We start from the raw sequence: 14,869 nt of genomic DNA on the forward strand, positions 1-14,869 counted from the left end.
GTTATCTATGGAAATGCCATCTAGCAGCCATCTTGAAGCCTCAGTTTTTTTTCATATTTCTACTTTATAAGTACACTTACTTATGTTATGCCTTGTGTTTTTGCGTGGTTTGTGTTTTTTCTGAACTCTAGACCCATTCTATACATGCTTTATCATAGCAACTGTTAAAGATATACCCTCAGTATCTCAGACACTGTCAGAGATCAAGTTCTTGAGCAGGTAGTGCAACTAGCACAAATGAAAACACTGTAGACAGAACAACATAATAGTACTTAGGAGTGTTATTGTCATCACGGAGAGAAAGGAAGATCAAACCAGCAGGAGCTCACGAATGCGCACATGGCTGGAGTTGCAAATTTTCAGAGGGGATGTAAAAATTTAATTTCCTAAATGTAAGGTTTGATGTTATTTAATGTCATTTCTTTTATTATTTAATTATAAAGAGGATCTAGTTTAAAGAAAGCAAAAGCAGTTGGCCCAACAAGGAATGCCTCAGCATCCAAATTCATGTTTGTGATAACATTTTTTAGCAGGCAAATGGTCAAATCCTAAATCACTGAGGGCTTTACACATGACATTATAGCCCCAAACTAAACAATTGCAGAGGCATGTTTGTTTAGAAACATTTGAATTTGTTCTACAGCATTTGAATTACCTGATGGGCCACAACTATAACACTAGACCTAAATCTGTGTTCTCAAGACTAAGTTCTTCAATATGACACAGACGACATATTAAGAATAATTCACAGATAAGTCAAACAAGTCTACTCAACAACTTGACACAGTGTGTGATGACTTAGTTATGCAGCCCACATGATGCTTCCATCACTGTGTCAATGTGCAAAACTGAAGAAATACCATTTCAGGTAAGGAAGAATTTTTTTTTTTTGCTGAACTACCACTTTAAAGATAAATATCTCAATATATCTATAATGCCCTGTGGGGGAACCCAGTCAGCCACATGGAAAAACTGAGCCGTCAGCCAAAGTTAAAGAGTCTGGGTGTTTTCTAGAAGGAACAATGGAATTCTGAGCCCAGCAGTCTGGCCTCACAGCCAAACCGCACGACTAACCTGTCCAAACATGCAGCACTCGACACAGTAACCTACAAGCACCTCTCACACCCAGGCCCTCTTCCCCCAGGTAGTCGAGCACACGACTTTGTCAGTGGGAACAGTGTGGCAGGAAGTGTGTGCGCACGCACACGCACACACACACACACACACACACACTCACACTCACACTCACACTCACACTCACACTCACACTCACAGCAGGGAAAAAGCTCTCGTCATGTAGTAATGCACGTACTTAAATGAACAACACAGCACTCACGGTAAAGTGTCCTGAAAAAGCATTCAACAAAGAGCCTTTGGTAGGTAATTTTGCACTTCTACTTTTTTTCTCAGACTGCAGGAAAATTGCAGTGTTTTAAAAACATTCTTAAAAGCATTCTGTGTCTGTATAGAAAAACACGTCATTTGACAGTTCTTTCTGAGAGAACCAGAGCCTGTAATCCTGAAGGATTCCAACACCTCAACACTGACAATTACAGACATAGCATAGAGAGGAACATATGGTGTGTACAAGGGTGTGTGTGTGTGTGTGTGTGCGTGTGTATGTGCATACCTCTATACATATGTAGTGCATGCTGAAAGTGATGTATGTTATGAACAGTGTTGAAAGGGGAAATTGCTTTGACAGGCCCCAGCCTACCACGCCAGGTAGCATCTGTACTGTGCAGAGAGCTTCCATTTGTTTTACTTCCAGTCCAAGCAGCCGTTATATTATTCATTGTTCAGGAGATATTTCTTCGAGGATCAGATTACTTGCATAAGTTTTCAAAACTGAAGCTCAAAAATGGATGTGCAGCGGTCAAGAAGCCATTAAAGAAGCTGCTGGTGTTCTCAGAACAATGTCTGACTGTCCACCTCAGAGCCCAGACTTCAAAATCATTGAACGTGTTTGAAATTACTTAGAGAAGCTCAAATCAATCCTTCCAAAAAGAAAGGAAGCTGTAATAAAGGCAAAGGGTTTATCATAAAAAAACTAATATCATGCTTAATTGTTGACGCTTCTGTTAAATGCATGTCATCTGCTTTTTCCCCTGATGCTGAACAATGAATAAGATGTACTTAATGGCCATTTTGACTGGAAATGATATAAATGAAGGATGATGTATTATTTTTGCATAGTTCTGCATTTGCTACAACCCCATTTGCAGAAAAGTTGGGAAGCTGTGCAAAATGTAAATTAAAATGCAATGTAATGATGTGCACTGGAGGTCACCACTCTGTATAATCTGTATGGGTAAATAGTGCAACAAGTAAAGAATAATGTTTTTTGTAAAATAGCAAAGAAGTTGGGGATGTCATCATCAATGGCATATTATTAGAGCATTCAGAGAACTGGGAGAAATCTCTGTATGCAAAGGACAAGGTTGTACTTCATTCTAAAGAGACACAATTCTGCTAGTTAAAACTCTACCATGCAAAGAGTAAACTGTGGAAAATTTGCATATCTGTTAAGACACCATTAATGCTCCATGATGTATACAAGTTTTGGCAACATACGCTGCCAAACAGACTTTTTCAGGGAAGGCCTAGAAAAAAATACAACAAAAAAGACCCCAAACTGTTGAGCAGCTGAAACATATATCAAGCAAGAATGAAAAAGGTTTCACTTTCTAAACTATAGCAGTGTCTCCCCAGCTCCCAAAGATTTAGGCTGGTGTTAAAAGAAGAGGTGATGAAACACAGTGGTAAACATGTGCTTGTCCCAACATGTTGCTGGCATCAAATTTAAAAGGAGCATATATTGTTCAAAACCAATACCATTTCTCAGTTTCAACATTTGATATGCTGTCTTTGTACAACAGGATGATTAAAAAAGATTCATCCGATTTCAAAGAGCCATATACTTACAACCGTGAGGCGCCTAGGAACCAATCACATACCAACTGAAAGAGGGGGTCTTAGAAGATGGCTACTTTCAGTCATCAGGAGGTGCGACCCCTGAGCTGAATGAATCCCTCATAACTGTGCAGCATGATTTTCATGGGCAGTGAACCTCCAACAGCTCAGAGTGTTCGTTGTTGGTTCCACAACACTGGATAATCTCTGAAATCGCATTGAAAGAGCCATGTGTACAGGGACACCCCACATGCTCAATCCAGTAAGGGATGAATTTGATTATGGTGTTGATGTTGTCCGTACAGCTGGAGGAGGTTTATAGAGAGCACTTGTAAAATTACATAATAACCTTAATGCACCCTTTATACCACATGGAAGATGTGTGGTGTCCAAAATGTGCCTTTTACATTTACACTGCACTTTTCAGGCCAGTGTAGCTAACAAGTCATAGAAGCTTATCACCAAACTATAAATCAGGTTCGTTTCTACAACTTCATGCGGGTCAGTTAAGTCAAGCTCACTGGTCTGAACTAATATTTTTTCATTCTATCATTTGATCTTTGCATCACCTGGCTGTCCTTTATCCTTTTCTCCGTTCCTTAATCTCAAAGTAGCTTTGAAGCCCACTGCTATATCCCCTCTATCCCTTTCTCATTAGGACACCTGTGGGCCAACTTCATCCCACCACTCCCTTCCTCTCATCTCTCTTACTGGTGAAGCGTCTCTTGGCGATAAGTTTCTCTCCGGTTCCGTTCAGCACCAGCACCTGCAGCAGGTATTCCTGTCTGGAGTCCAGCCCTACCACTGTGGCTTTGCCTCTCGTTGTGGTCAGCATCATCTCCGGCTGGGGCACTTCTGAAGGACAGAAACAGAATGAGAGGAAGGCAGATAAGTATAGTAAAGCATGAAGGGCAACACCTGCAAGACATGACTGTCAAACTGCCCTGGATTTAGAAAAGTACAGAAAATCCATTGACTTAAAACGCATTTAAAATAGAAGCCAATGAGGTCCACTGGCTGCTACTACAGTGTGCTTCATGTCAACAGATTTTCTGTTTTTTTACAGTAATATGCATCAAAGCTGGACAAAAGTGGCCAGAAGCAGCAGAAAGAGATTAGGATGAAATTCCTTTATTCCTTTAATGTATTTTTCACATATTTACAAGCTGGCCAGTCAATTAAGAACTGACTATATGATTCAAGCATTATAAACAGGGGTATAAAATATACAAATTCTTTGGTTATTTGCAAATATAACAATTATTTAAATTATTACTACTTACTTGTGTATTGACATATTTGTTCAGTAATTCTAAGTCATACCAAAATAGGTAAAACCTAATTGCAATTTTTGTTGCGCCACCCGCCCCCCATCCCCCACCATCTCCTCTCTCCTCAACACTGTGAAGAAAATGTGTTTGTTTTTCTGTGCAAAATTTCTCAATACTGCAACAGACCTGTCTGAACTCACCTCAGAGAGAGGAGGACGGGAAGAGAGATAAGAGAGAATGAGATAACGAAAGAGACAGAGAGAGAAAGAGAGATAGAGAGAGGGATTAAAGAAAGTTGAGAGAGAGAGAGAGAGAGAGAGAGAGCAGAGACAGCAGGCTGTGGAGGTGAGGAGTAGTTATGGCTGGCTACAGGCCTATCTTCATTCCATCACTGATAAAATATATCCCCACCATCTCACAGTGTCAGCGATATTTGATGTGATTGAGAAATACAAAAGGAATAAAAGGAAGGAGTACAGAAAAGAAAAAAGGATAGAAAAAGAAAAGAAGAGAAAAGAAAAGGAAGGCAATGGAAACTACGTTAAAGTCAGCTTTTAGATGTGAGGTCTATCAGAAATATTGTGTGATTAACGGGTCAAATCCACCTTAAATTACTGCTGTAACAAACGCCCTGTTCTAATGCAGACGCAATGAAAACTGAAAAACAGATTCTCACGATTGAAAGGAAAGAAAAATGGCAACAAGGCAGGTAAAAGGCAGTAAGGAGAAAAGAAAGAAAGAAAGAAAGAAAGAAAGAAAGAAAGAAAGAAAGAAAGAAAAGAAAGAGAAAAAAGTAAGAAACTAAAAACAAAGAAGGGAAAGTGATGGAAGAAAGGAAAGAAAGAAGGGAATGAAAAGGACCAAAGAAAGGACCAAAGGAAGAAAGAAAGAAAGAAAGAAACTAAAACAAAGAAGGGAAAGTGATGGAAGAAAGGAAAGAAAGAAGGGAATGAAAAGGACCAAAGAAAGGACGAAAGAAAGAAAGAAAGCAAGGACGAAAGAAAGAAAGAAAGAAAGAAAGAAAGAAAGAAAGAAAGAAAGAAAGAAAGAAACTAAAACAAAGAAGGGAAAGTGATGGAAGAAAGGAAAGAAAGAAGGGAATGAAAAGGACCAAAGAAAGAAAGAAAGAAAGAAAGAAAGAAAGAAAGAAAGAAAGAAGGGAAAATGATGGAAGAAAAGAAAGAAAGAAGGGAATGAAAAGGACCAAAGAAAGAAAGAAAGAAAGAAAGAAAGAAAGAAAGAAAGAAGGGAAAATGATGAAAGAAAGGAAAGAAAGAAGGGAATGAAAAGGACCAAAAGGACAAAAGAAAGAAAGAAAGAAAGAAAGAAAGAAAGAAAGAAAGAAAGAAAGAAGGGAAAGTGATGGAAGAAAGGAAAGAAAGAAGAGAATGAAAAGGACCAAAGAAAGGACGAAAGAAAGAGAAAGAAAAAGAATGGAAAGACAGTTAAAGTCAGCTTGTTAAAGTCTTCCTGTTCCTTTGCAGGTGCATGATGGCTTGGGGAGAACTTTTCCCCTTATGCTGTCTAGGTCATTTAGGTCAGAAGAAACAACAGTAAAGTCTTATAAATATAGGCTGAATATGGCAGCACAGCAGAAAGCACCATTTAAAAAAGTCATGTAAGCTGCGTTGCGCAATCTGAGAACACTCATATATTATTGTAAGATTCGGCTCTCAGAGAACTAGGCTGTGGGAAGAACCTATTAGCCTTAGGGCTCCAATGTCTACACCACTTTACACATTAGCCCAAATAACTCCTCCAGTTAGGTCATAAAAATTCCGTGACCCATGCCTCAGCAATCTGCGGAATCTCAAACACACTCCCAACACCAAATATCAGCTAAAAGATGAATTTAACGTGATTAAAAATGTCTAAGACTTCATCTACACTTCCCTTCAAAAGTTTGGAACCACTGTTTTGTATAATACAAGCAAATGACAAATGACAATCCGACTAATAAATCAACTCTTGTACAGCAGCATATACTGTATATGTTTGATTCATATATAAACCTCTAAAAGGAATTCTTCAAGTGTTTTTGCAAAGGCAAAGGTTAAATACACAACCGTGAAATGTCAAAGAACCATTTGATGGTTTTATTGCATGCTTAATCAGTCCTTCTCTATGACAAAGAAATTGTTGTATGTTTTTTTTAAATAAAAGAACCTAATATTTAAAAATGGGTCTATATAGCACCAAAATGTTCCATTAGTGTTATAAGATTATTTTTAGTTATATATATAACCCTTGCCATTACACCTACAAGCTTTATCTAAAATCTTCTCACCTGAGATGGACCGCACTCGGACCCTATAGCCCTGGACTGGGCCCTCAGCCTCCTTCCACTTCATCTGAAGCCGGTCCTCTGATAGAACGGTCAGCTTTAATCGGCCTGGAATAAAGTCATAAGGGTCATAAGGAACTCTGTGTTAGAAATGGTATAAAAAGTATTATATCATACACTACTCATATGTAGACTATGTCCAAATGTACTCAGACAAATGTTTATCAAAACACAGGTTCCTGACCCCAAAGTTCGTTGTGTGTCCTGTACATATAGTAGTATTGACAATAAAGCTGTCTTGACTCGACAACCATTTTTTCATGATATCGAGGGTTTCAAAACGAAGCCACCTTTTGCTGCTATAACAGCCTTTATTCTTCTGGGAAGGATTTCCAGATTTTCCTACCCTTTCTTAAACTAACAAACGTTCACTTGAACCCCTTATATGGCCAGGGCCCACCCACAGGCCCAATGGTTTATTACACACTTCTATAACCTAAGAATAGTTCGGCCAGTTTGCACTGAAGTCTCTGTAGTTACAGAATAATAAGCATTACTATGCAATAAGCCTGGGATTTCAAGGAGTTAGAGAAAGAGTGGTTGGTTAATGTAGTGGGTAACACCTATGCCTTCTACGCTGTAGACTGGGGTTCAATCCCCTGCCTGAGTCAGCACCCTACACTATACCAATAAGAGTCCTTGGGCAAGACTCCTAACACCCTAACCTTCGCCTACCTGTGTAAAACAATTAAATTGTAAGTGGCTCTGGATTAGAGCGTCTGCCAAATGCCATAAATGTAAATGTAAGACAAAGCAGTAGTCTAAATGCCTAATTTGGCTCTGTTAAAAATACCAAGTGGTGCAACAGTTTTATCATTGGCTTAATCATCTGGGGACTACAAATTTGCTCCCTTCTCCTCCAACCACTCAGCATGATGACAGCCAATCGGAGCACTGTCCTTGAGGTGGTCTCCTCCATGCACATTGAGATGCGGGCTGGCGTCATTAGCACATGCTTGTATTCATCCTCCTAGCTTAGTAGCATCATGTGATAGAAGGACACCTAGCTAGAAGACAGGAACTGGCTATAACTAAATTGAAGGAAAAAATTAAGCAGTTTCCTGCAGCACTGATTGGGGGTCAAACACGTTGAGTATCTTCAAAAGAAAATTTCAAAAAATGTTTGAAAACTAACCACTTGTAGCAAATCTGGTGACTACAGTTCTACAAACTCTCAGTTTACTTGTTTCACCATGTTTCACAGTCTGGGTTCTCTTTTTACACAGTGAAACATTCACACAAAGTAAAATGGAAAAGCTGGTCAAGACCATTGATGCTGCAATGATAATACTACTAAAACGTCCAAGCCTAGCTCCAACACTGCTGTTGGGATTTGACTCCATTCACCCACAAGAACATGAGTTGGGCAATTAGGTCTGCTTCACCATGTATGCCAAAAGTTTTGATAGCACTTCTTTTGCTCCAAAGAATGTGATTTCACACAGGCCAATGCAGGCGAGCATTACGCCCCTCTAGATGACAAGTGGCCCAAGGCCTTTCCCGTGAGATTAAATGGCTGTGTCAGCAATGTGGTGCCTTAAAGTAGCTGAATCCACTAGTTAGAAGAGTGTCTGGATACTTTTGAACATCAGTCCAAGTCACTGGTAAAGTATGTAAGCAGGGTGCCTGCATATACAGAACAAAAACAAGCCTGTAAGTGACAGACATCCATGGGAAAGAAGGTCATGGAGTGGGGTTTTGGGGGCGAGACACAGAGGAGATGCCTCAGGATCAAAGTCATCCACAGCAACAACATCTCAATGCCTTCTGTTTGCCTCTCCACAGAGAGGTTGTAAAGTGCTGGGAGTCTCCCGCGGTCACTCCTCTCTTTTCCTCCCTCACAAATCCCTTGCTCAACTCTGTCCTTGTCTTTGGCTGATCTGCATAATTTCCACACGCTGTCTCCCAACAATCCTCCTCTTTCATTCTCCTGTCTCTGCGCGTCTCGCCCCGCTCCAGCTGTCCCCGATCACTCAAAGCAGGGTCTTTACTGTCCTACGGGGCCACAGAGGGACGAGGGGCACAGGAAATCCGTTTTTCAGGGGGTTAGACTGAGGCGCCTTGGGCAAGAGACGTCAGTGTCTCAGTGCAGACAAGTGTTAGACTGGCAGAAAATCTGACCTCCAGGAGCCTGAAGGCCTTATTTGGAGTCAGCCTGCCTTTAGGCTGTATCTTCATTTGGCAGGGAGTGGAAAAAGGAAAAGAATGGAGAAACTTTGCGTTTCAGCAACAACTGGCAGAGGATCATACAAAATGTAAGGTTTTCTGCCCAAAGTCAACAACCACCACCAACTGCCAGGCTGAAAAAACTGCAGGCCAACATCATGTAGACAGACACACTATGGGAGAAACAAATAAATCACTGTGATGAAAGTAAAATCAAAGGAACTTTGGTGCTGTGAAGTGTGTCATGGTAGTAAAGCAACCATGAACCTAAACAAAAAAATTGCTAGTTCAAGTCTGGAGGAGACCATCAGCAAGGTCTTCACTACAATATCAGTAGCTGCCTAGTGCGGCCCTTTAAATGAAGGCTGCAAATCACATACTGGATGAAAAAGAGAAGGTATGAGAACTGTAAAGGCCTATCAAAATGAAATTTGAGATGATGATTATATTTCATTTAAATAAATATGATTAATAATTTAACTGTCCTTTTTTGTTCACTGTATGCAGCTATTAAAGTACCAAAAGTGGCCAAATTGGTTGATCAGCTATCAAGCTTACAGGTTGTGGACACTCCAGCAGTGTGCTATCGGCATAGAAGTCGCTTTAGTGATCGTCATTTAATGAGAAGAAATAGCTATAAACCTCAGCAGGAGCTTAAAAACACACATTTACAGCATCAACTTTCTAGACTAGTGGCTAAAAATGTATTACTAAAGATACTGAGTTACTCAGTATTATTTATGTAATTTCTATTACAGAATTTCATTTAATCAGTTGATGTTGAATAGCATGCAAGGTAAAGTCTGTATAGAATAAAGTTACAGTGGACAGTGTTTTAAGGTTACACTGTTCATCTGCTCAACCTATTTTAAAACAACTGTGCTGACCAACACAGGAGACTGATTACATTACTGGCCCTAGATTTTGACATTTTACTATAGACTTTTTTAGACTTGTTTGCTTTTTGACGACAAAATTTTTGGACTCTTTTCTCTTTTCAGCCCAAAAAATTCAGTGACCAAAATTTTGCTGCATCCCTATTTATTTTTAAAAACTCAGGAAACAAACCCATGCATTGTCCAGTTCTGAAATATACCCAAAATACACAGAAAGACATGTCACTAAGAACCTTTACATTACATTTTAAACTTTAAAAATATTCTCATACACATCTTATAATTTACAAAAATACTCCTTTAAAGAACTATCAAAGTTTTTTTTTGCAACCAAAATTTGACAATCTATAGTACCACTCCAAACAACCCCTGTGTAATCTTGATTTTCAAGAATTGAAAGAACTTAATCTCAGTCAACAAGATAAAAATGAGTTAATCTGAATATTCAAATACAGAAAATTGACTTCTTCTTTTAAAAAGTGCATGTTATCTCCTCTTTAAGGAAGGTTGAAATACCTACATAACTAGAGCAGTCTAAGTGCCTGTAATTATAAGACCTAATGTGTATGTTTAGTCAGGCAACTTCAAACTCCAAAACAACCTTCATGCTTTCATCTTCAGATTTCCTCCATACAGCAACATCTAAAATAGGTGGATTTAAAACAGCCTGTAATCGGCTACGAAAGGTATGGTTTGTGTTGCAGACTGATACTAACCATCACTCACAAGGACTTCTCCCTTCCTCACACATATCTCCTGAGAAGCTGCATATTATTAGCCTAATGAGAAAGCGCAGCACAGATCATACTTAAACTTAAACCATGACTTGTGTGTAAGCAGGGAAACTACAAGCGCAAGAATGCCTGGGAGTGCACTCTGAGAGGGGTTATTGTTTAACGCTGTGTCTCAGTGAGGATCTCTGAGCAAGTGTGTGTGCTTACAAGAGCCTGCATATCAGACAAACCTGTCTAAAAGTTGCTGCTCATGTACAATGCTAGAGGCATTGTGCATGGTATGAAAAAGGGAAACCAATTTGAGACCAATTATGGAATAACAGGAATATATTCAGGCCATTTTTTCTTGAGATGAACGAAAAAATGTAGTGTGGTTGTGCGCTATGTACCCTGTCCTTCAAAAGCATGGGGACACTTTACATGCAAAGGTCAAATTACAGCCTGTTTTGTTGATGTTCTAGGTGAAAATTAAGGTAACACATCTAACTTTGACAGGGAACAAACTTAATTACGCCATTTTAATGTAAATTTTAGAGCACAATGTCTATTTATCTGCAAAGTATACAACATACTTTAGACTTCAGCACATTTAATGCACACTTACTGTTTATTTGTGGAAATAAACATAAAATGTTAGAATGTGAGCCATACAAATATACACATTTTATAATATATATATATATACAGAGAGAAAGTATAGAGGATGTGTTATTTATTTTCACCTCTTTTCACTTCTATACAAAACATGTTATTTGACCAGCAGCACCCAAAGAAGGATCAGAATGTTACCTTGAGCGTAAACCTCAGAGGCCAGCGTTACTAGAATTATCCCAGTGATGACTGCCATTGGACTTGGACAGAGTGGGGGAAAGGTGAGAGCAGGTGAATGAAAACCTGATCACTGCAGGACCTGCGACACATAACACACAGTCATAACGAGAAGATTAAAGACCAATTACATGCTTCATTCGGTAACTGTCATAAGAAGTAGAGATAACCAAAGTTGAATGTGCCATGGGGACTAATTCAAGCAGGATTACTATTTTGAGACTGCGGAATGATGATAAATATGGTTAAATCACGTACCAATCCACTTAAAGTATCTGGACCAAAAAGGCACATTCACATATTCTCTGTTGTCTAATATAGAGGCTTGAACGTAATTCTATAAAACACTGATGAAGTAATGTATTCGTAGCAAAACCAAAATGGGCTGGCAAAAAATAAAATGAAATGAAATAAAAAACATAATAAAAATGGCCACTGGACAGTAACAGTGTTCACAGAACACTCGATGAAAAAAACTATGGTACAAAACTATCACCGGGGTAGGACCCTCAAAGGTAGGCCAAGTTGTAGACACCACACACCCCTTCTCGTCTCCAGGCTTTTTATTTTATTTACTAAAGAACTTAGAACATTATGTAATGTCTTAAAACATTAAGTTATGAAAAGATACGAATACATACTTTTCATCTGGAAAAACTTATTTAAGGTTCATAATTGGACCGTAATACCACTGCTGTACCTTTCAGGGAACATCTACATTGTTTGTACCTTGATGGATGAAAAATGTAACAGCACAGAACCTTTATTTCTAACAGTGAAGGAAACCACAAGACAGACCACAGCAGCACCTTTCATTAAGTCACTGAAGTTAATTACAAGACAAGAGGTGGGAAAACAGAACACCTGTTACATTATCTATAAAACAGTGTGTGTTTGTGATATTTAGGAGTAATAAAAACAGAAAACAGTGCTTAATGAATTGTGTTGTATTACACTGAAAACAATACAATGTAATGCCTACATTAAACTGCAAGTAAGAGTTGTGACTGGGGCATGTTTACAACTGATGCATCATTCTTTAAACAACACTTAGTATAATTTCTGGACTGAAGACACCAGTGGGTTCAGTCTTGAAATCAGTTTTTTTTTTTTCAGCGCAGCCATGCAGTTGTCATGTTAAATAAGGCATGGACGTCTATGAAAAACATTATCTACAAAGCAGCATGTGTTGCTCAAAAATGTATATCTATATTTCAACATTAACAGAGCCTTCACATACATGCAACTTACTCATGCCATAGGCACTAATACATCCCTCCACCTTAACAGACCCTGGCTTCTGAACTTTACACTGGTAACAATCCAGATGGTCCATTTCTTCTTTGGCCTGCAGAACACAACGTGCATTATCTCCAAAAGCAATCCAAAAAAACTGACTCATCACACTACGATACACATTTCCACCATGCGTCAGTCCATTTCAGGTAGCTCAAGCCAAGAGAAATTGGCTGGACATTGTTGAAATATGGTCTGCACTATGCCTGGTACACTCTTAGCATGCATTTGTGGATGCATTTTTTAGAATCTGAAGAATTCACAAGTATTTGGTGGCAGTTTTTACCCTTGCCATTTATGCACATACAGTTATCTGGATTCCCTGAACCTTTTGAGGATATTATGCACCATAGAGGGAATTGAGGTTTGTAAGTATGGACACACAATGATATCTGTATCATATCAGTATAAACAGATAATTGCAGTTAAAAAATTTAAAACTTTCATATCAGAAATATCAGAATTAGACAGATGTTTAGACTTGATATTTCAAACAAATAGTGATGACCTATTTATTGTACGTTGGAAGACCAAAACATTTTGGCGATGCTGGGCATTTGAAACCCCACAGACAAAAAAGCACTGTAATACTATTCCAGATGGATCTAGTCTCAATTTCTACATTTAAGAAATGTGTATTTTTCCGCATCTGCAGATATGCACATTACGGAAAAATACCGGATATTGGCCAGACATAATTCCCAAATCATTCCATCCCTATTAAAATGCACGAGGAAAAGTTGAGATGAACTGATCTCAAAGCACTGACAAATCAGGATCACACATGTACGACAAACTAAATCACATTACTGAAGAGCTTCACATCCAACTCATATAGTATGTCCAGCAGCAGGCCCACGCCTTTTCGTAGAATCAGTGAAAACTCAAAAATCAAACAGGTGTCAGGGCCTCAGACATTTTACCACAGGCTTTTACACTGAAACATGAGACAGGACATTTACCCACCCTGACAGGGTCAGACAGAACAGAAAGACCAGCTTTCAGAACTACAGAACAATGTACTACTAAGCGAGGCAGGACTGTTAAGCAGGGTGGGTTCTAAATGTTTGCATTATAGTGAGTTACACTAAAGTACAGTTTTGCTGGACTTGCCCTTTTCTAAGTATCTTCCCAGGACAGGAGAGGGCCTCAGCTGAAATGAGTTTTCTTTTGACTCCATTTCAGTTTGCCTTAAATTTCATTCTGTCCTGTTGAACATGGATTTCCTTGCTGTTGCTCTCACTTCTGAGCTTTAGCATTACATTACCCCCAAAAAGAGAAGCACAGCGTCAGCTCCTTTCACTCTTACTCAACTCAACAAGCCACTTCAACTTCTAGGTTAGTCAATATTTCATTTAAGAAAAAGACACTGACTTGAGAGTGGCTACTCCACACACCCTCTGACCTCTGGGTGGGTGATTTACGTAGTGGTAAATGCCAAGTTTCCATTCTTTCAGACTCAGTCCGCCCTCACTGACTGAGCGGCGTGATGAGGAGAAAGCTGGCTGGCTTACCTGAAGCTGGGCTGCTTTGTCCGAGTGTCCAGGCTTTAAGCGGTCATTTGCATTCCTCAGGTGGGGATGTGAACACACGACAGTCCGCTAGTTCACTCTGTTTCTGTTTCCTTATCTGGTCCACACTCTGGTGGGGTTTAGGTGAGGAACTCGATACGCCCCTCTCTCTACCTTCCTCTGCTGAAATCTGGGCGGGGAGACGCCTCAGCTCTGAGTGGAGCTCGTCAGTTAGCTAGCGCTGTCTGTGTGTCTGGTGGAGGTGGGAGACCGTCGAACCAGCACTTCTATTTTTTAGGGATTTTAGGAAAAAGTACTTTAGAGTAATTTAGAGATGGGTGATACCTTTTCTGGTCGGTAAAGCTGACCAAAGCATGTTCAAATGCTACTTTAATGCTACTTTTAGACGTCCGTGTTTGGCTAGCATTACGGCAGTACACAGAGACTGCCTGCAGAACCAGCACCAGAGCTGAGATGGATCACCTTCACTGTTAAAATCTACATACTATATACTGTATTTAGACACAACACACCTGCTAGCACTGACAAAAAGAGAGAAGAACCCCTGATTGATACACCCTTTTAAAAAGTTGTTCTTTGAGGGTTCCTTAAAGAACCATGATATTTCACAGAACTATCTTTGGTACTACATAGAACCCCTTTGGTTAAGTGTTTGTGTTTTAAATCAACTTAAAATGTGGTTCTTTGATAAAGAAAATGCTTCTATATAGAACCATTAACGCTCAAAAGACCCTTTTCATGATTAAAGGGGTCTTTGCATCATGAAAGGGTTCTTCAGACTGATGGAGAATGCGCTGTACATGGTTCTTTATAGGACCTTTTTGAAATGGGTTCCATGTGGCACCCAAAAGGTCTCTTCCCATTGTTACAAGATTTGGCACCATAACAA

At 39.3% G+C, this 14,869-nt stretch overlaps 1 protein-coding gene across 1 annotated transcript in view; it reads right to left on the minus strand.

Annotated features, from left to right (window-relative positions):
* The window catches only part of LOC108434820 (collagen alpha-1(XX) chain), a 44,911-nt gene extending 30,787 nt beyond the window's left edge, over window positions 1-14,124 (minus strand). The window contains exons 1-4 of the mRNA XM_017710231.2: window positions 13,963-14,124; window positions 11,114-11,234; window positions 6,472-6,576; window positions 3,625-3,768 (exon numbers count right to left, since the gene is read on the minus strand). Of these exons, the coding sequence (XP_017565720.1) occupies window positions 3,625-3,768; window positions 6,472-6,576; window positions 11,114-11,171 (307 nt within the window). The 5' untranslated portion in view covers window positions 11,172-11,234; window positions 13,963-14,124. The remainder of the gene's footprint in view (window positions 1-3,624; window positions 3,769-6,471; window positions 6,577-11,113; window positions 11,235-13,962) is intronic.
* Between the last annotated feature and the right edge of the window lie 745 nt (window positions 14,125-14,869).

Source organism: Pygocentrus nattereri, chromosome 9 (assembly GCF_015220715.1).
Source record: "Pygocentrus nattereri isolate fPygNat1 chromosome 9, fPygNat1.pri, whole genome shotgun sequence".
NCBI lineage: Eukaryota > Metazoa > Chordata > Actinopteri > Characiformes > Serrasalmidae > Pygocentrus > Pygocentrus nattereri.